The sequence below is a fragment of the Oncorhynchus gorbuscha genome, linkage group LG07 (genome assembly GCF_021184085.1).
Source record: "Oncorhynchus gorbuscha isolate QuinsamMale2020 ecotype Even-year linkage group LG07, OgorEven_v1.0, whole genome shotgun sequence".
Classification (NCBI taxonomy): domain Eukaryota; kingdom Metazoa; phylum Chordata; class Actinopteri; order Salmoniformes; family Salmonidae; genus Oncorhynchus; species Oncorhynchus gorbuscha.
The window spans coordinates 78454058-78481798 of record NC_060179.1 but is presented as its reverse complement, the minus strand read 5'-3'; the positions used below and the strand labels follow the sequence as shown (position 1 = coordinate 78481798).

Below are 27741 nucleotides of genomic sequence, written 5' to 3'. Positions count from 1 at the left end.
TTTTGTGAAGTCTTGGTTGGTGAGCGGACCCCAGACCTCACAACCATAAAGGGCAATGGGTTCTATAACTGATTCAATTATTTTTAGCCAGATCCTAATTGGTATGTTGAATTTTATGTTCCTTTTGATGGCACAGAAGACCCTTCTTGCCTTGTTTCTCAGATCGTTCACAGCATTGTGGAAGTTACCTGTGGTGCTGATGTTTAGGTCTCTCTCTCTCTCTTCAGGGTAACCAAGAGGGGCCAGCCCCCCCCGGAAGCGATGGCCCAGCCCTACCCCCCAGCCCAGTACCCCGCCCAGAACAGCATTCCAACGGAGTACGCCCCTCCCCACCCCCACCCGCCAGCAGACTACACGGGTCAGAGCACGGTGGCAGAGCACGCTCTAACGCTGTACACACCCACACAGACACACAGCGAACAGCCCGGCAACGAGAACAACACAGCCACACTATCGGTGAGTGAAGAGTGATAAAATCACACACGCACAGAAAAACACTCACGTGTACAAGCACACACACACACACAGGGCGTACACATACGCACAACCACCACCTTCACCGTAAAAAAGGTAATATCGTAGGTCTGTGAGTTTTGTAAGGAGGGGAGAAAGAGGGGGATGAGCCTCCTTCCCTGATAAGGCTCACTCCTCCTCTGCCATCTTTTCAATTTGCCGTTAAATGTAATTTAGTTCTTGTTTTCCACACCACTGTCTAGACAGACCTGGTGTAATAGAGAGAGGGGAGAGGGAGAGGGGGGAGAAGAGAGAGAGAGGGGGGAGAGAGAGGGGGGAAGGGGGAGAGGGGGAGAGAGAGAGGGAGAGGGGGGAGAGATGGAATCATGAGAGAGAGGCCATGAGAGAGAAGAGGGAGATCAACATAGACAGTGTGAGAGAGAGAGGGGGGAAGAGAGAGAGAGAGAGAGAGAGAGAGAGAGAGAGAGAGAGAGAGAGAGAGAGAGAGAGAGAGAGAGAGAGAGAGAGAGAGAGAGAGAGAGAGAGAGAGAGAGAGAGAGAGAGAGAGAGAGAGAGAGAGAGAGAGAGAGAGAGAGAGAGAGAGAGAGAGAGAGAGGATCAGAGAGAGAGAGAGCCAATAGAAGAGGGAGATCAACATAGACAGTGTGAGAGAGAGGGGGAAGAGAGAGAGAGGGGGAGAGAGGGGGAAGAGAGAGAGAGGAGGGGAGAGAGAGGGAGAGAGAGAGAGAGAGAGAGAGAGAGAGAGAGAGAGAGAGGAGAGAGAGAGAGGAGAGAGAGAGAGGGGGAAGAGAGAGAGAGGGAGAGAGAGAGAGAGAGAGAGAGAGAGCCAGAGGCCAATAGAAGAGGGAGAGGGGGAAGAGAGAGAGAGGCCAATAGAAGAGGGGGAGATCAACATAGACAGTGTGAGAGAGAGAGGGGGAGAGAGAGAGAGAGCCAGAGAGAGGCCAATAGAAGAGGGAGAGAGAGAGAGAGAGAGGGGAGAAGAGAGAGATGGAATCATGAGAGAGGCCAATAGAGAGAGGGAGAGAGAGAGGGAGGGGGAGCCAGAGAGAGGCCAATAGAAGAGGGAGATCAACATAGACAAGAGAGAGAGGGGGGGAGCTAGAGAGGGAGGAGAGGAGAGAGAGAGACACAGAGAGAGGGGGAGAAGGGGGGAAGAGAGACCGGGGGATAGAGAGAGAGAGGGGGGAGACACAGAGAGAGAGAGAGACATAGACAGTGTGTGAGAGAGAGAGGGGGAAGAGAGAGAGAGGGAGAGAGAGAGGGGGAAGAGAGAGAGAGGGAGAGAGAGGGAGGGGAAGAGAGAGAGGGAGAGAGAGAGAGAGAGAGAGAGAGAGAGAGAGAGAGAGAGAGAGAGAGAGAGAGAGAGAGAGAGAGAGAGAGAGAGAGAGAGAGAGAGAGAGAGGGGGGAAAGAGAGAGAGGGAGAGAGAGAGAGGGGGGAAGAGAGAGAGATAGAGAAGGGGGGAGAAGAGAGAGGGAGAGAAGGGAGAGACCGAGATAGAGAAGGGGGGAGAGAGAGAGAGAGACAGAGAGAAGGGGGAGAGAGGGGGGGGAGCGAATCAGGACCAAGGCCAGTCAGTCTTCTGAAGCCTCTCTCTCTCCCAGACCAGAGTTCATACAGACAGACATGAAAGATTCGCTCTGCCCCAAATCTGAAACTCCACTTCAAATCAGAGGAGAGGGGGATGGAGAAAGGGAGTGGAAGAAGAGCTGACAGAAAGAAGAGTGAGGGGCAAAGAGGAGTAAGATAGAGAACAATATAGTTCTGCCTGAGAGTCATGTAGCTAGTTATAAAGCAAGCTGTTATGTAGTTGGACTATATTTACTGTACTATATGTGGTTGGACTGGAATCTTAGTACACACACACTATTAACTCAGTAGAATCATATCTATCATCACAGCCTTATGACAGGCTATAAGTCACAAATGAGGTAGTCTCTCTCTCTCTCACACACACACACATTATATATTCAGTTCTCTCTCTCTCTCTCTCTCTCTCTCTCTCTCTCTCACACACACACACGTTATATATTCAGTTCCTCTATCTTTCTCTCTCTCTCTCTCTCTCTCTCTCTCTCTCTCTCTCTCTCTCTCTCTCTCACACACACACGTTATATATTCAGTTCCTCTCTCTCTCTCTCTCTCTCACACGTTATATATTCAGTTCCTCTCTCTCTCTCTCTCTCTCTCTCACACGTTATATATTCAGTTCCTCTCTCTCTCTCTCTCTCTCTCTCTCTCTCACACGTTATATATTCAGTTCCTCTCTCTCTCTCTCTCTCTCTCTCACACACGTTATATATTCAGTTCCTCTCTCTCTCTCTCTCTCTCTCTCTCTCTCTCTCTCTCTCTCTCTCTCACACGTTATATATTCAGTTCCTTTCTCTCTCTCACACGTTATATATTCAGTTCCTTTCTCTCTCTCACACGTTATATATTCAGTTCCTTTCTCCCTTACTGTTTAAGTTTAGGAGTCTTCAGATTGTTTGAGGACTTTGGAAGAGTCCACAGTATAGAAGCTGTAGAGTTCAGCAGTGAGCATTTGTCAGCTTTAAATTGACAGTCACTTTAGAGAGTTTGAACAGGAGTGGAATAGAGTAGAGTGTGAGTCGAGGGAGGGAGGGAGGGAAAATCCTTTATTGAAATTGAGTTGAGAGAAAGAGAGTGAGAGAAAAAGAGAGAGAGCTTGACATTTTATAAAACCTTAATTTTATATCAGTTTTACCACTTATTTTGGCGCACTGGCTTTTCAGAAATTACACAACAGATGTGTCATTCTTAAATAAACATAAAATTAAAATAAATGAAGAAAATAATAATAATTACATGCGATTTATTTCATCAACAAAAAATAGTTTCCCCTCCTCCACAAAACACATTGCTCCTTCATAAATCCACTTCTCCTCAATCAATGGGAGATCTTTCACAACTCAAAATCCACTTTTAATCTTGCTTTAAACAAATCCTTTAAACACATCTTACATCCATATCCCTTGTCTATATTATTTTTCCAACTCAGAAAAACTTGACATCTTAGCTTGTCCCAAAATCAAATGTAAAGTTGACATTTTCTTTTCCTTTGCATACTGTATTGAAAACAGCATATAAAAACAGTGTTATTGAAAATCTCCCCCTACAGCTGTACACACAGACTGTAATATTTCAGAGGTTTTATCCTGTCACACTCCATAAACAGTGGAACATTGTTTATCTGATACGACATAAAGGACATCCATCTCCGACATCTGAAATAATAACAGATACAACAGCATTAACTTCAATGATGCCATGTAAAAACCCTCCATTACATACCACCAGTCCCCTGTACAGTGTTCTCCATGCTGGCTTTACCTTGTCATCAACACCCTCCATTACATATTACCAGTCCCCTGTACAGTGTTCTCCATGCTGGCTTTACCTTGTCATCAACACCCTCCATTACATACCACCAGTCCCCTGTACAGTGTTCTCCATGCTGGCTTTACCTTGTCATCAACACCCTCCATTACATACCACCAGTCCCCTGTACAGTGTTCTCCATGCTGGCTTTACCTTGTCATCAAGGCCCAGTTTTACCCTTCAAGGAGTGTCTTTTCTATTTTTCAATTTATCTTTATTTAAAACCTTGACACACCCCCTATATAACTCCTTCCCATTCACCTCATCCAAACTTCTCCTAACCCTCTCAAATCCACTAATGAAGCCTTCTGTCTGACTCTGGGATATCAGGTATAATCCTTAGTCTGTCTGACTCTGGGATATCGGGTTTAATCCTTAGTCTGTCTGACTCTGGGATATTGGGTTTAATCCTTAGTCTGTCTGACTCTGGGATATTGGGTTTAATCCTTAGTCTGGGAAGTTAGGCGTCTTCATCTGGTGCCTTTTCTTGTAACTCTTGAGCATAATCCACTCTTGTGTTGACAGAGCCATCCTACAATTTCCCAGCAGTTGTCCGACGATCCTTTCAGACCTCACCCCCAAATGTTCAGCCACCCGTCCTCCATCCATTAATATGGGCCCAGCCATGTCCATTGACTTCCTTTAGGGTGCTGACTTTGCCCCTCATCAGCATTTTGGAGAAATGTGGAACAGCTTCAGTTGTACAATCCAGTCTTGCCCCATACACCAGAGTTCCCTCCAGCAGCCAATGCACTGACTCAGCCTTAGTGTGTCTGGACACCTTCATTATACTCCAAACCCTAAGAAGGCCTCTGTCAAACGGAGGTACTCCACCCCTAGAAATCTGGCTACTATCAACCAAAAATAAAGCCTTCTTTAAATCGAATCCCCCTACTTGCTGTATTACATGACCTGCCAACCCCTCTCCACACCTAATTTTTCGGTCCATGAAGCAACCTTTGAATAAACTGAAAACGGAAAGCAGCAGCCCTACTAGCAAAATGTACAAGACCTTGTCCCACCTCCTCTTTTGACAAATACAAAACACTTTGTGGAACTCAATGATATTTACCCCCCCCAAAAAAATAGAGAATAATTGCCTGTATCTTGGCCAGAAGGCCAGACGGTTGTTCTGAACAGGACAACTGATGTCACAGTGCAGAGGCGACCACATTGTTAATCCGATCAACCATGAGACTCAAACTATCCACCTCCGCTTCATTTTTCACCAAAAAAACTACATCAGCAAAGGCTGAGAGATGAATAGGAGGAATATCCTCTGAAAGGTACACCCCCTCAATGCGACTTCTAATGATAATTGGTAGTGGCTCTATTGCAATGGCATACAACTTTCCGGACAACGAACGCCCCTGCCTACATTTTTATTATTATTATTTTTTAAGACATCTGTGATATCATTATTGTTATTATTTTATTTTTATTTTTTATTTTACCCCTTTTTCTCCCCAATTTCGTGGTATGCAATTGTTTAGTAACTACTATCTTGTCTCATCGCTACAACTCCCGTACGGGTTCGGGAGAGACGAAGGTTGAAAGTCATGCGTCCTCCGATACACAACCCAACTAAGCCGCACTGCTTCTTAACACAGCGCGCATCCAACCCGGAAGCCAGCCGTACCAATGTGTCGGAGGAAACAATGTGAACCTGGCAACCTTGGTTAGCGTGCACTGAGCCCGGCCCGCCACAGGAGTTGCTGGTGCGCGATGAGTCAAGGATATCCCTACCGGCCAAGCCCTCCCTAACCCGGACGACACTGGGCCAATTGTGCGTCGCCCCACGGACCTCCCGGTTGCGACAGAGCCTGGGCACGAACCCAGAGTCTCTGGTGTCACAGTGTCCTTAACTACTGCGCCACCCGGGATGCCTGTCCTAATTTACATGAAACCCAAAGCCTCAAAATGTCACGTTCTGACCTTAGTTCCTTTGTTATGTCTTTGTTTTAGGTTGGTCAGGGTGTGAGTTGGGGTGGGTAGTCTATGTTCTTTTTTCTATGTGTTTGGCCTAGTATGGTTCTAAATCAGAGGCAGGTGTCGTTCGTTGTCTCGGATTGAGAATCATACTTAGGTAGCCGGTTTTCCCCATTTTAGTTGTGGGTGATTGTTTCCTGTTTTGGTTGTTTCCCTGACAGAACGGTGTGCTTTCGTTTTCCCCGTTTGTCATTATGTTTGAGTTTTTTTTAACTTCTTGCGTCGAGCCATCCCGGATCCGGGATCGTGACTACAGCCTCAAATCCATTACCATAATGCAACGTTAACAATTCATGAAAATCGAAAATGAAATGAAATAAATATGCTAGCTCTCAAGCTTAGCCTTTTGTTAACAACACTGTCATCTCAGATTTTCAAAAATATGCTTCTCAACCATAGCAAAACAAGCATTTGTGTAACAGCATTGATAGTTAGCATAGCATTTAGCGTTAGCATTCAGCAGGCAACATTTTCACAAAAAACAGAAAACCATTCAAATAAAATAATTTACCTTTGAAGAACTTCGGATGTTTTCAATGAGGAGACTCTCAGTTAGATAGCAAATGTTCAGTTTTTCCTGAAAGATTATTTGTGCAGGAGAAATCGATCCATTTTCTGCGTCATGTTTGGCTACCAAAAAAAAAACGAAAATTCATTCATCAAAACGCCAAACTTTTTACCACATTAACTCCATAATATCGACTGAAACATGGTAAACGTTGTTTAGAATCAATCCTCAAGGTGTTTTTCACATATCTCTTCATGATATATCATTCCTGGAAGTCTCCTCTCTCTCTGAATCACATGGATGAATGCGAGCAGCTTGGGGATTACGCAGCAATTTCAACAAAGGACACCGGGCGGACACCTGGTAAATGTAGTCTCTTATGGCCAATCTTCCAATGATATGCCTACAAATATGTCACAATGCTGCAGACAACTTGGAGAAACGATAAAGGGCAGGCTCATTCCTGGCGCTTTCACAGCCATATAAGGAGACAATGAAAAACAGAGCATCAAAAATCCTGCTCATTTCCTGTTTGAAGTTTAATCTTGGTTTCGCCTGTAGCATCAGTTCTGGGGCACTCACAGATAATGTCTTTGCAGTTTTGGAAACGTCAGTGTTTTCTTTCCAAAGCTGTCAATTATATGCATAGTCGAGCATCTTTTTGTGATAAACTATTGCGCTTATAATGGGCACGTTTTTTTTATCCAATAATGAAATAGCGCCCCCATAGGTTGAAGAGGTTAATGAACATTAAATATGAACAATTTCCACGTGGTATAGGGCAGCAGTGATCTCCGGACTCATGGACATGGGAGGAGATCGTCACCTCTCCCAGAAACCTCTCCACCTCTCCCATAAACCTCGCCACCTCTCCCATAAACCTCTCCACCTCTCCCATAAACCTCTCCACCTCTCCACCTCTCCCAGAAATCTCTCCACCTCTCCCATAAACCTCTCCACCTCTCCATCTCTCCAACTCTCCCATAAACCTCTCCACCTCTCCCATAAATCTCTCCACCTCTCCACCTCTCCCATAAACCTCTCCACCTCGCCCAGAAACCTCTCCACCTCTCCCAGAAATCTTTCCACCTCTCCATCTCTCCCAGAAAGCTATCCACCTCTCCACATCTCCCATAAACCTCTCCACCTCGCCCAGAAACCTCTCCACCTCTCCCAGAAACCTCTCCACCTTTCCACATGTCCCATAAACCCCTCCACCTCTCGCAGAAACCTCTCCACCTCTCCCAGAAACCTTTCCAGCTCTCCCATAAACCACTCCACCTTTACCAGAAACCTCTCCACCTCTCCCAGAAACATCTCCACCTCTCCCAGAAACCTCTCCACCTCTTGCAGAATACTCTCCACCTCTCCCAGAAACCTCTCCACATCTCCCAGAAACCTCTCCATCTCTCCCAGAAACCTCTCCACCTCTCCCAGAAACCTCTCCACCTCTCCCAGAAAACTCTCCACCTCTCCCATAAACCTCTCCACCTCTACCAGAAACCTCTCCACCTCTCCCATAAACCTCTACACCTCTCCCAGAAACCTCTCCACCTCTTGCAGAATACTCTCCACCTCTCCCAGAAACCCCTCCACCTCTCCACCTCTCCCAGAAACCTCTCCACCTCTCCCAGAAACCTCTCCACCTCTCCCATAAACCTCTACACCTCTCCCAGAAACCTCTCCACCTCTTGCAGAATACTCTCCACCTCTCCCAGAAACCTCTCCACCTCTCCCAGAAACCTCTCCATCTCTCCCAGAAACCTCTCCACCTCTCCCAGAAACCTCTCCACATCTCCACATCTCCCAGAAACCTCTCCATCTCTCCCAGAAACCTCTCCACCCCTCCCAGAAACCTCTCCATCTCTCCCAGAAACCTCTCCACCTCCCCACCTCTCCCAGAAAAACTCTCCACATCTCCCATAAACCTCTCCACCTCTCCACCTCTCCCATAAACTCTGCACCTCTCCACATCTCCCAGAAACCTCTCCACATCTCCCAGAACAAACTACAACATTTCCTGAAGTGATACTCAGTAAAGTTGTATTAAAATGTCAGTATGCACTTTTAGGGTTTACAGCGTTATTAAACTATGATCTGAAAATCCCACCGGGGTTATCACACTTGACTTACAGACCTGAGATTGATGCTCAAAACAATAAGAGATGGTTAGATGGTGTTCTCTTTCACATTGGCCCATGTGTACTGTCTCGTGCCTCCATTTTGACTCCGCCAAATATCACATAGTTCAGGTGTTACAATAAGGCGTTTTTAAAAAATGGCTTTGAGGCTTTATGAGGTTATTTATGATTTCTATCTAAATCACTGACTGTGCAGTTAAAATCCCCCAGCAAGAAATAAATAATCCTCAGTATTACATTTCTCAATGGTATTTGATAATGTCTCTAAAAAATATACCCTCTCCACTGCCACTACAGGGGCATATACATTTATTAAACACATAGTGGTGTTTTCAGACCTCACTCTTTTATGACCCCCGTTTCTTGTAGAAAACTGATGTCACTTCCCTTTCCCTTTATTAACTCATACACTACGGCTCTATTAAAACTGATGTCACTTCCCTTTCCCTTTATTAACTCATACACACTTAAAACTGATGTCACTTCCTTTCCCTTTATTAACTCATACACTACGGCTCTCTTAAAACTGATGTCACTTCCCTTTCCCTTTATTAACTCATACACTACGGCTCTCTTAAAACTGATGTCACTTCCCTTTCCCTTTATTAACTCATACACTACGGCTCTCTTAAAACTGATGTCACTTCCCTTTCCCTTTATTAACTCATACACTACGGCTCTCTTAAAACTGATGTCACTTCCCTTTCCCTTTATTAACTCATACACTACGGCTCTCTTAAAACTGATGTCACTTCCTTTCCCTTTATTAACTCATACACTACGGCTCTCTTAAAACTGATGTCACTTCCCTTTCCCTTTATTAACTCATACACTACGGCTCTCTTAAAACTGATGTCACTTCCCTTTCCCTTTATTAACTCATACACTACGGCTCTCTTAAAACTGATGTCACTTCCCTTTCCCTTTATTAACTCATACACTACGGCTCTCTTAAAACTGATGTCACTACGGCTCTCTTAAAACTGATGTCACTTCCCTTTCCCTTTATTAACTCATACACTACGCTCTCTTAAAACTGATGCTTCCCTTTCCCTTTATTAAAAACTGATGTCACTGATGTCCCTTTCCCTTTATTAACTCATACACTACGGCTCTCTTAAAACTGATGTCACTTCCCTTTCCCTTTATTAACTCATACACTACGGCTCTCTTAAAACTGATGTCACTTCCCTTTCCCTTTATTAACTCATACACTACGGCTCTCTTAAAACTGATGTCACTTCCCTTTCCCTTTATTAACTCACTACGGCACTAAAACTGGTCACTTCCCTTTCCCTTTATTAACTCATACACTACGGCTCTTAAAACTGATGTCACTTCCCTTTCCCTTTATTAACTCATACACTACGGCTCTCTTAAAACTGATGTCACTTCCCTTTCCCTTTATTAACTCATACACTACGGCTCTCTTAAAACTGATGTCACTTCCCTTTCCCTTTATTAAACTAAAACTGATGTCACTTCCCTTTCCCTTTATTAACTCATACACTACGGCTCTCTTAAAACTTAAAACTGCTCACGGCTGAAAAGAAGTACGGAGTAAGAAACAGAAAGCACATCTCTATACATATGTAATGTATGCACACATGACTGTAAGTCGCTTTGGATAAAAGCGTCTGGTAAATGGCATATATATTACATAGTTAAAACTGCAACTGAACTCTTTCATTTCCTTTAGAATTTACCAACACTTTCTTTAGTCTAGCAATTTCTGGGATTGTCAACCCTCCCACCGTTGTTTTTGACATCAGAAACTTTGATTCAATTAACAATTCATATTCTGGAAAATAATCTGTTACATTATAATACTGCATATGTTTCTTCCCTTTTGTCAAATTCAGAAATTGATGTACCTATTTTGTTGTGAAGGATTATCTGCCTCACTATCGCATCATCCCCAGAGGAAAACTCTACAACCTGTTTATCCTCAACTGATTTATCAATCTCTACCTTCCTCTTGGAATTAGAACCTTCATCACCTCTTAAATCCTTCCTCTTAGAATTAGAACCATCATCACCCCTTAAATCCTTCCTCTTGGAATTAGAACCTTCATCACCCCTTAAATCCTTCCTCTTAGAATTAGAACCATCATCACCCCTTAAATCCTTCCTCTTGGAACTAGAACCTTCATCACCCCTTAAATCCTTCCTCTTAGAATTAGAACCTTCACCACCCCTTAAATTCTTCATTTTATGCCTCTGCACTTTGAAAACAGCTGCTTAATTTTTCATTCATAAAGCAGGATTACCGACGTCTGTGTCTCCCAAAACACAACACAACTCTCAACTATCATATTCACCTTTTCAAAGGAGTCTAGGAATATCACTACAGCGCTATTCATCATTGAGGCTGATTTTATGCCATGATACCCAATGATAGCGCCAGCTGCTAAGCTACATTCTTCCACAGAACATCCTGCCTCAGTGGGAATCTTCACCCTTTCAAACTCTAGAGCTCCACGAGTGACCATTACAATCAGTCCCTCCCACTGGTTACGCCCTCGAGAGAACCAACTTCAACGATCCCACCACCCCTATACGCGCTTAATGATATTGAGACTATATAAACTTAAAACAACTCAACTAATCAATATATATATATACACTATGTGATGGTTGCTGATAATGGGCCTCTGTACGCCTATGTAGATCTTCCATTAAAAATCAGCCATTTCCAGCTACAATAGTCATTTATATTAACAATGTCTACACTGTATTTCTGATCAATCTGATGTATTTTAATGGTAAAAAAACTGTTGCTTTTCTTTCAAAAACAAGGACATTTCGAAGTGACCCCAAACTTTTGAACTGTCAGGTATATTTGAGTTTTTTTGGTTCTTTAATCAGAACAACAGTTTTCATCTGTGTTAACATAATTGCAAAAGGGTTTTCTAATGATCAATTAGCCTTTTAAAATGACAGACTTGGATTAGCTAACACAACTTGCCTTTGGAACACAATCGCTCCTGCTTCCCGACTCACTCTCAGCATACACTCCTACTAGAGAGAGAGAGAGAGAGAGAGAGAGAGAGAGAGAGAGAGAGAGAAAAAAGCCCTTATTGAAATTTAATTGAGAGAGAGAGAGACAGAGAGAGAGAGAACTGCTCCCTAACAGGCTAATGACACAGTCTTCAGTCAAATTTGACCCATTAACTACCGTGGGATATGCATCAACAGCAACCTTGGGAAAATCCTCTGCATTGTCATTGACAGCAGACTCATACATTTCCTCAGTGAAAACAATGTACTGAGCAAATGTCAAATTGGCTTTTTACCAAATTACCATACGACAGACCCCTTATTCACACTGCACACCCTAAATGACAAACAAACAAACAAAGGCAAAGTAATCTCAAGCTTTGTTGATTTCAAAAAAGCATTTGACTCAATTTGGCATGAGGGTCTGCTATACAAATTGACGGTAATTGGGGCAAAAACATATGACGTTATAAAATCTATGTACACAAACAACAACAAAATCCAGAAAATACCACAGTGTGCCGTCACAACAGCTAGATGTGTGACCTGTTGCCTCAAGAATAGGGCAACCAGTGAAAAACAAACACCTTTGTAAATACAACCCACATGTATTCCCTTTTGTACTTAAACGATTTGCACATCGTTACAACACTGTATATAGACATAATATGACATTTGAAATGTATTTTTTATTTTAATTTATTTAATATGTTTCCAATGCCAATAAAGCCCCTTAAATTGAAATTAAGAGACAGAGTGAAAGAGACAAGTTGAATTGAGAGAGAAATGGAAATATAAAGGGAGAGAGAGAGACTAGAAGACAGAGACAGAGAGACAGAGACTTGTGTCAGTGTTTCATTAGTCACTTTACAGATATTTGGCCATTCAGTTGTACAGTCGGAGAGAGAATGTGGAGTTACGGAACAGAGAGAATGTGGAGTTACGGAACAGAGAGAATGTGGAGTTACGGAACAGAGAGAATGTGGAGTTACGGAACAGAGAGAATGTGGAGTTACGGAAGAGAGAGAATGGGGAGTTACGGAACAGAGAGAATGTGGAGTTACGGAACAGAGAGAATGCGGAGTTACGGAACAGAGAGAATGCGGAGTTACGGAACAGAGAGAATGCGGAGTTACGGAACAGAGAGAATGCGGAGTTATTGAACAGAGAGAATGTGGAGTTACGGAACAGAGAGAATGTGGAGTTATTGAACAGAGAGAATGTGGAGTTACGGAACAGAGAGAATGTGGAGTTACGGAACAGAGAGTTTGGAGTTGTAGTGTATTCAGACCTCTCCTTTTTCCACATTTTGCTACATTAGGGTCTTGTTCTAAAATGAGTTAAATAGCTTTTCCCTCTCATAAATCTACACACAGTACCCCATAATGACAAAGCAAAGGAAATATCACATTTACATAAATATTCAGACCCTTTACTCAGTACTTTATTGAAGCACCTTTGGCAGCGATTCCAACCTTTTTTTGGGCATTTTTGGGCATGACGCTACAAGCATTAAATTAGTTTCTCCGATTCTTCTCTCAAGCTCTGTCTGGTTGAATGAGGAGCGTTGCTGCCCAGCTATTTTTAGGTCTCTCCAGAGATGTTAGATCGGGTTCAAGTCCGGGCTCTGGCTGGGTCACTCATGGACATTCAGAGACTTGTCCCGAAACAACTCCTGCGTTGTCTTGGCTGTGTGCTTAGGGTCATTGTCCTGTTGGAAGGTGAACATTCGCCCAAGTCTGAGGTCCTGAGAGCTCTGGAGCAAGTTTTCGTCAAGGATCTCTTTGTACTTTTATTAAATTATATTATTATTATATTATTTATTGACTGACTATGGATTTCCAATATCTGTACAACACTGCTATTTGTAAGGTTAATTTGAATTGAATGTATAGATTTTTTTAACCATTCGTGAACCTGTGACCAGAAACAAGCTACATAGAGACAATACCAGAATTGTAACGGTTTTCTTCCGTTAAAGGAGAGGAGGACCAAAATGCAGCGTGGTTAGAGTTCAACATGTTTAATCAAGACCATACACGAGAACACTACCAAATACAAAACAACAAATGTGAAAACCGAAACAGTCCTATCTGGTGCAATGACACAAAGACAGAAGACAATCACCCACAAAGAAAGTACCCACAGAATATGGCTGCCTAAATATGGTTCCCAATCAGAGACAACGATAGACAGCTGCCTCTAATTGAGAACCAATCTAGGCAACCATAGACATACAAACTACCTAGAAAGGAAACAGCCCCATAAACATACAAAAAACTTAGACAAGACAACACATAAATCCCTCATGTCACACCCTGACCTAACCAAAATAATAAAGAAAACAAAGTTAACTAAGGCCAGGGCGTGCCATGAATAAATTATCTCGTGATTCTGTCTCTTCACAACCAAATCTACAGAGCTGAGATTGTTGTATATATAGTATTATGTTTGTTGCAATAATTTTTAAAATAATAATTCATATTGAAAAACTCTAAGTTTTGAATGAAGTGTTGTTTTTGTACCAGTTCATAAACAATGTGCCATCGAAAATCTCTTCCCATTTATTTTGCACCGCAGCTGTCAACATTTTTGTCCTCAAATTAAACTGGTATATTTTTCTATTTATGACAATTCCTTTCAGACAATTTGTATCTTTAATATTTGGCAGCCAAACAAGTACCCTACTTTCTCCCTTGTCCACTTGCATCCTCCATTTTTGTGGTAATGCTGAAATTAATACATTTTTGATAGCAGTACGTGACATAACTCCACCGTTTATATTCATAATATCATTAATGCAACCGCTGTGTCAGATTTCAAAAAACTTTCTGGAAAAAGCAAACCATTCAATAATCTGAGTACGGCAAATCAAGCCAAACAGATATGCGTCATGTTGGAGTCAACAGAAGTCAGAAATAGCATTATAAATATTCACGTACTTTTGATGATCTTCATCAGAATTCACTCCTAGGAATCCCCATTCCATAATAAATGTTTTGTTTTGTTCAATAATCTCCATCTTTTATGTCCAAATAGCTCCTTTTGTTAGTTTCAAGAGTCAGTATATATTTTTTATTTTTTATTTTACCTTTATTTAACTAGGCAAGTCAGTTAAGAACACATTCTTATTTTCAATGACAGCCTAGGAACAGTGGGTTAACTGACTGTTCAGGGGCAGAACGACAGATTTGTACCTTGTCAGCTCGGGGGGTTTGAACTTGCAACCTTCCGGTTACTAGTTCAACGCTATAACCACTAGGCTACCCTGCCGCCACTTCACTATAACCACGAGGCTACCCTGCCGCCACTCCACTATAACCACTAGGCTACCCTGCCACCACTCCACTATAACCACTAGGCTACCCTGCCGCCCCAATTTGAGTTTAACCATAACATTTGTTGTAATATTTGTTCTGTCTTTTCAGGAGGATAAAAACTTAAATTGTAACCATATTTGTATGGCTTGTTTAAGAAAAGGTGATACTTTAAACAACATTTCATGTTCAATTAGTTGGAAATGAGAAGTTGTAATCTGTATGAAGGCAAAATAATAAATGTTTGAACAATGGATGAGCCTTGCTTATTCCACTGGAGAAGCATTTGGGGTTTAAGTATAACTTATGTATGAGTGAAGGTTTTAGTGAGAGGTTTAAAGCTTTAATATTTCATCATTTTAGCCCTCCAAACCTATATTCATTATATAAATAGGCACATTTAATTTTGTCTGGCTTAGCATTCCAAATAAAATGTGTTTTTTCTGCTCATTTGTTTAAAAAAAATAAGTCGTCTGGAGTAGGCAGCTAAATTAAAGTAATCCAGGCAATTATATATATAGATTTTAGTCATACTTTATCAAACACCGTTTCAAAATCTGCTATGAAGACCAGGCCTGGTATCTTTGATGTTTCATAATGTTCAATTGTTTCAAGTAATTGTGATGTATTATCTCCAATAAATCATCCATGTAAAAACGTGTTTGATGAACAATATCTGGTAAAACCTTTTTAATTCTATGTGCTATGCATTTCGCCAGGATGTTTGCAGCACTACATTGAACTGTTAGAGGCCTCCAGTTTTTAAAATAGACTGGATCTTTATACATATCACATGGGCCCTGTTTAAATCGTAATGAAATCAGACCTTCTTGTTGAGTACCTGAAAGTCTACTGTTTTTATAGGAGTAATTAAAACATGCTAATAATGGATCTTTGCGTACATCAAAAAAGGTCTGATATCCCTCTTCTGGTTTACCATCAAGCCCTGGTGTTTTTCCACACTGAAAATATTTAATTGCCTCAAAAATGTCCTATTCCGTAAGTTGGCCTTCACACAGGTCTTTCAGTTTATTTTACATTATTAATATTTTTTTACGAGGAAAGAAATCCTTATAGTTAACATCATTCAGTGGAGATGGAGGAGACTGAGAATAAAACATATGCTTAAAATATTTGCTTCCTCTTTTGAATCATAGTGTATTTGAAACGAGTTTCAGTAAGTTCTTTTTGGTAGCATTTTTCAGCCAAATTGCTTTATTTTTTAAATACTTTACACTTGATCGTTCTTGAATAAATAACCTATTTTGTGCCTCAAAAAGCACATTTAAAAGTGTCCCATACATAAAGGGGATCTGCTATGTTGTGCAAAAGAAAATTTTGTCTTAGTGAAGAACATATTGTCATCCAATAGGCTTTGATTAAATTTAGAGTTATATTGAGGCCAATTAGATGGTAGTCCGATCACATTCTGTCTCCTACTAATATTTTTTTATTTTTTACTTTTGATGCCAGCAAGAACGAGACCAGGAAGTAATCAAGACGGCTACAGTAGCTTGATTAAACCTCCTCCATATATATCTCACTAGGTCAGGATACTAAACCTCCATGTATATCTCACTAGGTCAGGATATTAAACCTCCTCCATGTATATCTCACTAGGTCAGGATATTAAACCTCCTCCATGTATATCTCACTAGGTCAGGATATTAAACCTCCTCCATGTATATCTCACTAGGTCAGGATACTAAACCTCCATGTATATCTCACTAGGTCAGGATATTAAACCTCCTCCATATATATCTCACTAGGTCAGGATACTAAACCTCCATGTATATCTCACTAGGTCAGTATATTAAACCTCCTCCATGTATATCTCACTAGGTCAGGATATTAAACCTCCTCCATGTATATCTCACTAGGTCAGGATATTAAACCTCCTCCATATATATCTCACTAGGTCAGGATATTAAACCTCCTCCATGTATATCTCACTAGGTCAGGATATTAAACCTCCTCCATGTATATCTCACTAGGTCAGGATATTAAACCTCCTCCATGTATATCTCACTAGGTCAGGGTATTAAACCTCCTCCATGTATATCTCACTAGGTCAGGATATATGAAATCAGACCTTCTTGTTGAGTACCTGAAAGTCTACTGTTTTTATAGGAGTAATTAAAACATGCTAATAATGGATCTTTGCGTACATCAAAAAAGGTCTGATATCCCTCTTCTGTTTACCTCAAGCCCTAGTGTTTTTCCACAGAAAATATTTAATTGCCTCAAAAATGTCCTATTCCGTAAGTTGGCCTTCACACAGGTCTTTCAGTTTATTTTACATTATTAATATTTTTTTACGAGGAAAGAAATCCTTATAGTTAACATCATTCAGTGGAGATGGAGGAGACTGAGAATAAAACATATGCTTAAAATATTTGCTTCCTCTTTTGAATCATAGTGTATTTGAAACAGTTTCAGTAAGTTCTTTTTGGTAGCATTTTTCAGCCAAATTGCTTTATTTTTAAATACTTTACACTTGATCGTTCTTGAATAAATAACCTATTTTGTGCCTCAAAAAGCACATTTAAAAGTGTCCCATACATAAAGGGGATCTGCTATGTTGTGCAAAAGAAAATTTTGTCTTAGTGAAGAACATATTGTCATCCAATAGGCTTTGATTAAATTTAGAGTTATATTGAGGCCAATTAGATGGTAGTCCGATCACATTCTGTCTCCTACTAATATTTTTTTATTTTTTACTTTTGATGCCAGCAAGAACGAGACCAGGAAGTAATCAAGACGGCTACAGTAGCTTGATTAAACCTCCTCCATATATATCTCACTAGGTCAGGATACTAAACCTCCATGTATATCTCACTAGGTCAGGATATTAAACCTCCTCCATGTATATCTCACTAGGTCAGGATATTAAACCTCCTCCATGTATATCTCACTAGGTCAGGATATTAAACCTCCTCCATGTATATCTCACTAGGTCAGGATACTAAACCTCCATGTATATCTCACTAGGTCAGGATATTAAACCTCCTCCATATATATCTCACTAGGTCAGGATACTAAACCTCCATGTATATCTCACTAGGTCAGTATATTAAACCTCCTCCATGTATATCTCACTAGGTCAGGATATTAAACCTCCTCCATGTATATCTCACTAGGTCAGGATATTAAACCTCCTCCATGTATATCTCACTAGGTCAGGATATTAAACCTCCTCCATGTATATCTCACTAGGTCAGGATATTAAACCTCCTCCATGTATATCTCACTAGGTCAGGATATTAAACCTCCTCCATGTATATCTCACTAGGTCAGGGTATTAAACCTCCTCCATGTATATCTCACTAGGTCAGGATATTAAACCTCCTCCATGTATATCTCACTAGGTCAGGGTATTAAACCTCCTCCATGTATATCTCACTAGGTCAGGATATTAAACCTCCTCCATGTATAACTCACTAGGTCTACTAAACCTCCATGTATATCTCACTAGGTCATATTAAACCTCCTCCATGTATATCTCACTAGGTCAGGATATTAAACCTCCTCCATGTATATCTCACTAGGTCAGGATATTAAACCTCCTCCATGTATAAATATTATCCAGGGTGTATATCTCACTAGGTCAGGATATTAAACCTCCTCCATGTATATCTCACTAGGTCAGGATATTAAACCTCCTCCATGTATATCTCACTAGGTCAGGATATTAAACCTCCTCCATGTATATCTCACTAGGTCAGGATATTAAACCTCCTCCATGTATATCTCACTAGGTCAGGGTATTAAACCTCCTCCATGTATATCCATAGGTCAGGATATTAAACTCCTCCATGTATATCTCACTAGGTCAGGATATTAAACCTCCTCCATGTATATCTCACTAGGTCAGGATATTAAACCTCCTCCATGTATATCTTCAGGATATTAAACCTCCTCCATGTATATCTCACTAGGTCAGGATATTAAACCTCCTCCATGTATATCTCACTAGGTCAGGGTATTAAACCTCCTCCATGTATATCTCACTAGGTCAGGATATTAAACCTCCTCCATGTATATCTCACTAGGTCAGGGTATTAAACCTCCTCCATGTATATCTCACTAGGTCAGGATATTAAACCTCCTCCATGTATAACTCACTAGGTCAGGATACTAAACCTCCATGTATATCTCACTAGGTCAGGATATTAAACCTCCTCCATGTATATCTCACTAGGTCAGGATATTAAACCTCCATATATCCACTAGTTCTAATGCCCATATAGATTCATTTCACAGTTATCTCTCTTGACTCAGTTCATCTTTGCCTCAATCCTCACTAGTCTCTCAGTCCACACCACTGAAAAACATCCCCACATCATGATGCTGCCACCACCATGCTTCACTGTAGGGCTGGTGATTGGTTTTCTCCAGATGTGACACTTGTCAATTAGGCCAAAGACTTCAATCTTGGATTCATCAGACCAGAAAATCTTGTTTCTCATGGTCTGAGGGTCCTTTAGGTGCCTTTTGGCAAACTCCAAGCGGGCTTTTACTGAGGGTGGCTTTCGTCTGGCCACTCTACCATAAAGGCCTGATTGGCAGAGTGCTGCAGAGATGGTTTCCCTTCTGGAAGGTTCTCCCATCTCCACAGAGGAACTCTGGAGCTCTGTTAGAGTGACCATCGGGTTCTTGATCACCTCCCTGACCAAGGCCCTTCTACCCCAATTGCTCATTTTGGCCGGTGGCCAGCTCTAAGAAGAGTCTTGGTGGTTCCAAACTTCCTCCATTTAAGAATGATGGAGGTCACTGTGTTCTTGGGGACCTTCAATGCTTCAGAAATGTTTTGGTACCCTTCCCCAGATCTGTGCCTCGACACAATCCTGTCTCGGAACTCTATGGACAATTCCTTCAACCTCACGGCTTGGTTTTTATTCTGACATGCACTGTCAACTGTGGGACCTTATATAGACAGGTGTGTGCCTTTCCAAATCATGTCCAATCATTTGAATTTGCCACAGGTGGACTCCAATCAAGTTGTAGAAACATCACAAGAATGATCAATGGAAACAGGATGCACCTGAGTTCAATTCCGAGACTCACAGCAAAGGGTCTGAATACTTGTCAATAAGGTATTTCGGGTTCCAAATTTGCAAAAAAAATTAAAAACCTGTTTTCGCTTTGTCATTATGGGTATTATGTGTAGATTGTTGAGAAAAATAAATAATTTAATTCATTTTATAATAAAGCTCGAATGCACTGTATGTAGGTGTGTTAGTCTGTGTGAGAGGGTGGGTCTCCTCCCTGTGGATGGACAGACTTACAGACAGACAGACAGACAGACAGACAGACAGACAGACAGACAGACAGACAGACAGACAGACAGACAGACAGACAGACAGACAGACAGACAGACAGACAGACAGACAGACAGACAGACAGACAGACAGACAGACAGACAGACAGACAGACAGACAGACCAGACCAGACCAGACAGAAAACCAGACCAGACAGAAAACCAGACAGACAAACCAGACAGGGTGACAGACTGTGCAGTGTTCCGGTGGTGACAGACAGCAGAGGGGAAGCCTGGGTTGGTTGTCTCGTTGTGATGATGATGTTCTCTACAGCTCTGATAGAGTATATGGGGAAAGCACAACACACACACACACACACACTTTATATACACAAGTATTTTTTTTTTTCACCTTTATTTAACCAGGTAGGCTAGTTGAGAACAAGTTCTCATTTGCAACTGCGACCTGGCCAAGATAAAGCATAGCAGTGTGAACAGACAACACAGAGTTACACATGGAGTAAACAATTAACAAGCCAATAACACAGTAGAAAAATGGGGAGTCTATATACAATGTGTGCAAAGGGCATGAGGAGGTAGGCGAATAATTACAATTTTGCAGATTAACACTGGAGTGATAAATGATCAGATGATCATGTACAGGTAGAGATATTGGTGTGCAAAAGAGCAGAAAAGTAAATAAATAAAAACTGTGGGGATGAGGTAGGTGAAAATGGGTGGGCTATTTACCAATAGACTATGTACAGCTGCAGCGATCGGTTAGCTGCTCAGATAGCTGATGTTTGAAGTTGGTGAGGGAGATAAAAGTCTCCAACTTCAGCGATTTTTGCAATTCGTTCCAGTCACAGGCAGCAGAGTACTGGAACGAAAGGCGGCCGAATGAGGTGTTGGCTTTAGGGATGATCAGTGAGATACACATTTACATTACATTTAAGTCATTTAGCAGACGCTCTTATCCAGAGCGACTTACAAATTGGTGCATTCACCTTATGACATCCAGTGGAACAGTCACTTTACAATAGTGCATCTAAATCTTAAAGGGGGGGGGGTGAGAGGGATTACTTATCCTATCCTAGGTATTCCTTAAAGAGGTGGGGTTTCAGGTGTCTCCGGAAGGTGGTGATTGACTCCGCTGTCCTGGCGTCGTGAGGGAGTTTGTTCCACCATTGGGGGGCCAGAGCAGCGAACAGTTTAGACTGGGCTGAGCGGGAACTGTACTTCCTCAGTGGTAGGGAGGCGAGCAGGCCAGAGGTGGATGAACGCAGGCCTTGTAGATGACCTGGAGCCAGTGGGTCTGGCGACGAATATGTAGCGAAGGCCAGCCGACTAGAGCATACAAGTCGCAGTGGTGGGTGGTATAAGGTGCTTTAGTGACAAAACGGATGGCACTGTGATAAACTGCATCCAGTTTGCTGAGTAGAGTGTTGGAAGCAATTTTGTAGATGACATCGCCGAAGTCGAGGATCGGTAGGATAGTCCGTTTTACTAGGGTAAGCTTGGCGGCGTGAGTGAAGGAGGCTTTGTTGCGGAATAGAAAGCCGACTCTTGATTTGACTTTCGATTGGAGATGTTTGATATGAGTCTGGAAGGAGAGTTTGCAGTCTAGCCAGACACCTCGGTACTTATAGAAGTCCACATATTCAAGGAACCATCCAGGGTGGTGATGCTAGTCGGGCATGCGGGTGCAGGCAGCGATCGGTTGAAAAGCATGCATTTGGTTTTACTAGCGTTTAAGAGCAGTTGGAGGCCACGGAAGGAGTGTTGTAATGGCATTGAAGCTCGTTTGGAGGTTAGATAGCACAGTGTCAAATGACGGGCCGAAAGTATATAGAATGGTGTTGTCTGCGTAGAGGTGGATCAGGGAATCGCCCGCAGCAAGCGCAACATCATTGATATATACAGAGAAAAGAGTCGGCCCGAGAATTGAACCCTGTGGCACCCCCATAGAGACTGCCAGAGACCGGACAGCATGCCCTCCGATTTGACACACTGAACTCTGTCTGCAAAGTAATTGGTGAACCAGGCAAGGCAGTCATCCGAAAAACCGAGGCTACTGAGTCTGCCGATAAGAATATGGTGATTGACAGAGTCGAAAGCCTTGGCAAGGTCGATGAAAACGGCTGCACAGTACTGTCTTTTATCGATGGCGGTTATGATATCGTTTAGTACCTTGAGTGTGGCTGAGGTGCACCCGTGACCGGCTCAGAAACCAGATTACACAGCGGAGAAGGTACGGTGGGATTCGAGATGGTCAGTGACCTGTTTGTTGACTTGGCTTTCGAAGACCTTAGATAGGCAGGGCAGAATGGATATAGGTCTGTAACAGTTTGGGTCCAGGGTGTCGCCCCCTTTGAAGAGGGGGGATGACTGCGGCAGCTTTCCAATCCTTGGGGATCTCAGACGATATGAAAGAGAGGTTGAACAGGCTGGTAATAGGGGTTGCAATAATGGCGGCGGATAGTTTCAGAAATAGAGGGTCCAGATTGTCAAGCCCAGCTGATTTATACGGGTCCAGGTTTTGCAGCTCTTTCAGAACATCTGCCATCTGGATCTGGGTAAAGGAGAACCTGGAGAGGCTTGGGCGAGGAGCTGCGGGGGGGGGGCGGAGCTGTTGGCCGAGGTAGGAGTAGCCAGGCGGAAGGCATGGCCAGCCGTTGAGAAATGCTTGTTGAAGTTTTCGATAATCATGGATTTATCGGTGGTGACCGTGTTACCTAGCCTCAGTGCAGTGGGCAGCTGGGATGAGGTGCTCTTGTTCTCCGTGGACTTCACAGTGTCCCAGAACTTTTTGGAGTTGGAGCTACAGGATGCAAACTTCTGCCTGAAGAAGCTGGCCTTAGCTTTCCTGACTTCCCTGAACAGTTGCATATCGCGGGGACTGTTCGATGCTATTGCAGTCCGCCACAGGATGCTTTTGTGCTGGTCGAGGGCAGTCAGGTCTGGAGTGAACCAAGGGCTGTATCGGTTCTTGGTTCTGCATTTTTTGAACGGAGCATGCTTATCTAATATGGTGAGGAAGTTACTCTTAAAGAATGACCAGGCATCCTCAACTGACGGGATGAGGTCAATGTCCTTCCAGGATACCCGGGCCAGGTCGATTAGAAAGGCCTGCTCACAGAAGTGTTTTAGGGAGCGTTTGACGTCTATGAGGGTGCCCTTGCTTACAGAGATAGGGTTGTACCTGGTGGGTTCCTTGATGATTTGTGTGAGATTGAGGGCATCTAGCTTAGATTGTAGGACTGCCGGGGTGTTAAGCATATCCCAGTTTAGGTCACCTAACAGAACAAACTCTGAAGCTAGATGGGGGGCAATCAATTCACAAATGGTGTCCAGGGCACAGCTGGGAGCTGAGGGGGGTCGGTAGCAGGCGGCAACAGTGAGAGACTTATTTCTGGAGAGAGTAATTTTCAAAATTAGTAGTTCGAACTGTTTGGGTATGGACCTGGAAAGTATGACATTACTTTGCAGGCCATCTTTGCAGTAGACTGCAACTCCTCCCCCTTTGGCAGTTCTATCTTGACAGAAGATGTTATAGTTGGGTATGGAAATCTCTGAATTTTTGGTGGCCTTCCTGAGCCAGGATTCAGACACGGCAAGGACATCGGGGTTAGCAGAGTGTGCTAAAGCAGTGAGTAAAACAAACTTAGGGAGGAGGTTTCTGATGTTGACATGCATGAAACCAAGGCTTTTCCGATCACAGAAGTCAACAAATGAGGGTGCCTGGGGATATGCAGGGCCTGGGTTTACCTCCACATCACCCGCGGAACAGAGAAGGAGTAGTATGAGGGTGCGGCTAAAGGCTATCAAAACTGGTCGCCTAGAGCGTTGGGGACAGAGAATAAGAGGAGCAGGTTTCTGGGCATGGTAGAATATATTCAGGGCATAATGCGCAGACAGGGGTATGGTAGGGTGCGGTACAGCGGAGGTAAGCCCAGGCTCTGGGTGATGATGAGAGAGGTTATATCTCTGGACATGCTGGTTGTAATGGGTGAGGTCACCGCATGTGTAGGAGGTGGGACAAAGGAGGTATCAGGGGTATGACTAGGGGCTATCAGGAGTGGGACTAGGGGCTCCATTGTGAACTAAAACAATGATAACTAAACTGAGCAACAGTATACAAGGCATATTGACATTTGAGAGAGACATACAGCGAGGCATACAGTAATCACAGGTGTTGAATTGGGAAAGCTAGCTAAAACAGTAGGTGAGACAACAGCTAATCAGCTAGCACAACAACAGCAGGTAAAATGGTGTTGACTAGGCAACGGGGCCGACAGATAAAACAAACAAGCAGAATGGAGTACCGTGATTAATGGACAGTCCAGCGTGCATCAGCTATGTAGCCAAGTCATCAGTGTCCAGGGGCCAGCAGTGGATGGGGCAGGGGAGCTGGACTGGCGAGTGTTATCCAGGTTAAAAACTAACAATGACTAAATAGCTTGTAGCTAGTTAGCTGGTTAGCTTCTGGAGGTTCTTGAGTGTGTTCTAAAAATTTAAAATAATAGCGATTCCGTATCACATTGGGTGAGGCAGGTTTCCGGAAGGTATAAACACATTTTTAAAAAAATCGGGAAGAGATAGAAAGTACATATGGGCCACTGAGTGTTTGGGACGCGGCGATGCAGACGGTTAGCAGGCTTGTGCTAACAAGCTAACAGTTAGCAGGCCGGGGTAAACAAGGTAGCAGTTAGCGGACCTGGGCTTAACAAGCTAGCAGTTAGCAGGCCGAATTAGCAAGCAAGGAGATAGCAAGGGCTAGAGAGTTAGCCTTTGGGGAACGTCGCGATGGGGTGAGTCTGTTTATTCCTCTTCATGCGGTGACATCGATAGACCGGTCGTGGGTTGCGGCTTAGCTCGATAGCTAGTTGTGAAGATCCAGCTGAAAAATGTTCCGTTTGCGGTGGGAATCCGGGGATAAAAAATAAATAGGTCCGTTATGCTCTGGTTAGCGTTGCGTTGTTCGAACTGGCGAGAGCTTTCCGAGCTAAAGGTTAGCTGATGACCGGTTCGCTGAAGACCGCTAGCATAGCTGGTGGTTAGCTGGCTAGCTTCAGTTGAGGGGTTCCCGTTCCGAAGTAAATATAAATACTTTAGGAAAAAGTAGCTACATTGGGTGAGGCGGGTTGAGGGGAGTATTTGGAAGCTTAGGTTTAGCAAAATGTTTTTAAAGATATGCGTAGAAAAATATGTAAAACGAAAAAGAGACGATATATACAGGGGACATGATACGACAGGACGACCTACTGCTACGCCATCTTGGAATTGAAAGTGTGTGGACACCCCTTCAAATTAGTGGATTTGGCAATATCAGCCACACCCGTTCCTGACAGGTGTATAAAATCGAGCACACAGCAATCTAATCTCCATAGACAAACATTGTCAGTAGAATGGTCTTACTGAAGAGCTCAGTGACTTTCTACATGGCACCTTTCCTACAAGGCAGTTTGTAACATTTCTGCCCCGGTCAACTGTAAGTGCTGTTATTGTGTAGTGGAAACATCTACTGTAGGAGTAACAACGGCTCAGCCGCAAATTTCTATGGCCACACAAGCTCACAGAACAGAGTGCTGATGCCCGTAGCGCATCTGTCCTCGGTTGCAACTACCGAGTTCCAAACTGCCTCTGGAAGCAACGTCAGCACAAGAACTGTTCATCAAGGGAGCTTCATGAAATGAGTTTCCATGGCCGAGCAGCCGCACACAAGATAACCATGCGCAATGCCAAGCATTGGCTGGAGTGGTGTAAAGCTCGCCGCCATTGGACTCTGGAGCAGTGGAAATGCATTCTCTGGAGTGATAAATTACTCTTCTGTTTCAGGATGACAATGCCCCCGTATATAAAGCGAGATCCATACAGAAATGATTTGTTGAGGTCGGTTTGGAAGAACTTGACTGGAGGAACTTGACACAGAGCCCTGACCTCAACCACATCAAACACTTTTGGGATGAATTGGAACGCCGACTGTGAGCCAGGCCTAATCGCCCAACATCTGTGCCAGTCCTCAATAACGCTCTTGTGGCTTTTTTTGTGGCAAAACTGTAACCCGGACGACGCTGGGCCAATTGTGCGCCGCCCTATGGGACTCCCAATCCCGGCCGGGATGTGATACAGCCTGGATTCAAACCAGGGACTGTGGTGATGCCTCTTGCACTGAGATCAAATCAAATCAAATCAAATCAAATGTATTTATATAGCCCTTCGTACATCAGCTGATATCTCAAAGTGCTGTACAGAAACCCAGCCTAAAACACCAAACAGCAAGCAATGCAGGTGTAGAAGCACGGTGGCTAGGAAAAACTCCCTAGAAAGGCCAAAACCTAGGAAGAAACCTAGAGAGGAACCAGGCTATGTGAGGTGGCCAGTCCTCTTCTGGCTGTGCCGGGTGGAGATTATAACAGAACATGGCCAAGATGTTCATATGTTCATAAATGACCAGCATGGTCGAATAATAATAAGGCAGAACAGTTGAAACTGGAGCAGCAGCACGGCCAGGTGGACTGGGGACAGCAAGGAGTCATCATGTCAGGTAGTCCTGGGGCATGGTCCTAGGGCTCAGGTTCTCCGGGAGAAAGAAAGAAAGAGAGAAGGAGAGAATTAGAGAACGCACACTTAGATTCACACAGGACACCGAATAGGACAGGAGAAGTACTCCAGATATAACAAACTGACCCTAGCCCCCCGACACATAAACTACTGCAGCATAAATACTGGAGGCTGAGACAGGAGGGGTCAGGAGACACTGTGGCCCCGTCCGAGGACACCCCCGGACAGGGCCAAACAGGAAGGATATAACCCCACCCACTTTGCCAAACACAGCCCCCACACCACTAGAGGGAGATGCAGTGCCTTAGACCGCTGCGCCTCATGAATGGAAGCATGTACCCAAAGCAATGTTCCAACACCTACTGGAAGTCTTTCCCAGAAAATTTTAGAATGAGATGCCGATAAGCAGGTGTCCACATACGTTTGGTCATGTAGCGAAGCTCGGCATGTGGTGAGCTGAGGTGGAGAGCCATAGGCCTTGTTTTGTGTGAATCCTTTCAACGGGCATCCAAACTCCCTGCATTCAAATAGATACATTGTTTTCCTCTGCTGAGGGAGAGGGAGTGAGAGGGAGGGGGAGAGAGGGAGAAAGGGAGAGAGAGAGAGAGAGAGAGGGAGAGAGAGGGAGGGGGAGAAATGGAGAGAGGGAGAGAGATGTAGACAAAGAGAGATGGAGAGAGAGAGAGAGAGAGAGAGAGAGAGAGAGAGAGAGAGAGAGAGAGAGAGAGAGACTTTTAATTACTTCCCAACTCCACTTCTCCTCACAGGAGAGAAGCGAGGGAAGGAAGAGCGAGGGGAATGAGGGGGAGGAGAGGAGGGAGGAGAGGAGGGAGGAGAGGAGGGAGGAGAGGAGGGAGGCATAGAAATGGTGTGTTCTATGAGACAGATGTGGCGTGTGCTAGCTGCAGTGTAATTAACATGCAATTAACACTAATTAAGGAGGGGGAGGAGAGGGGTGAGGCCCCTGAATATGTCTCCATAGTTGGGGTGGGTGGGGGGGGTGCAGGGGGAGGGATATAAGTGTTAATGATGAGGGAAGGAGAGATTGAGAGATGTGGAAAGATAGGAAGGGTTAGGGCAATACTGT

The 27741-nt window shown here is 43.4% G+C and overlaps 1 protein-coding gene across 1 annotated transcript in view; it reads left to right on the top strand.

Moving 5' to 3' along the window:
• The first annotated feature begins 233 nt into the window (after positions 1–233).
• The window catches only part of LOC124039375 (RNA binding protein fox-1 homolog 3-like), a 128896-nt gene continuing 101388 nt past the window's right edge, over positions 234–27741 (top strand). The window contains exon 1 of the mRNA XM_046355338.1: positions 234–456. Coding sequence (XP_046211294.1) covers positions 262–456 — 195 coding nt within the window. The 5' untranslated portion in view covers positions 234–261. The remainder of the gene's footprint in view (positions 457–27741) is intronic.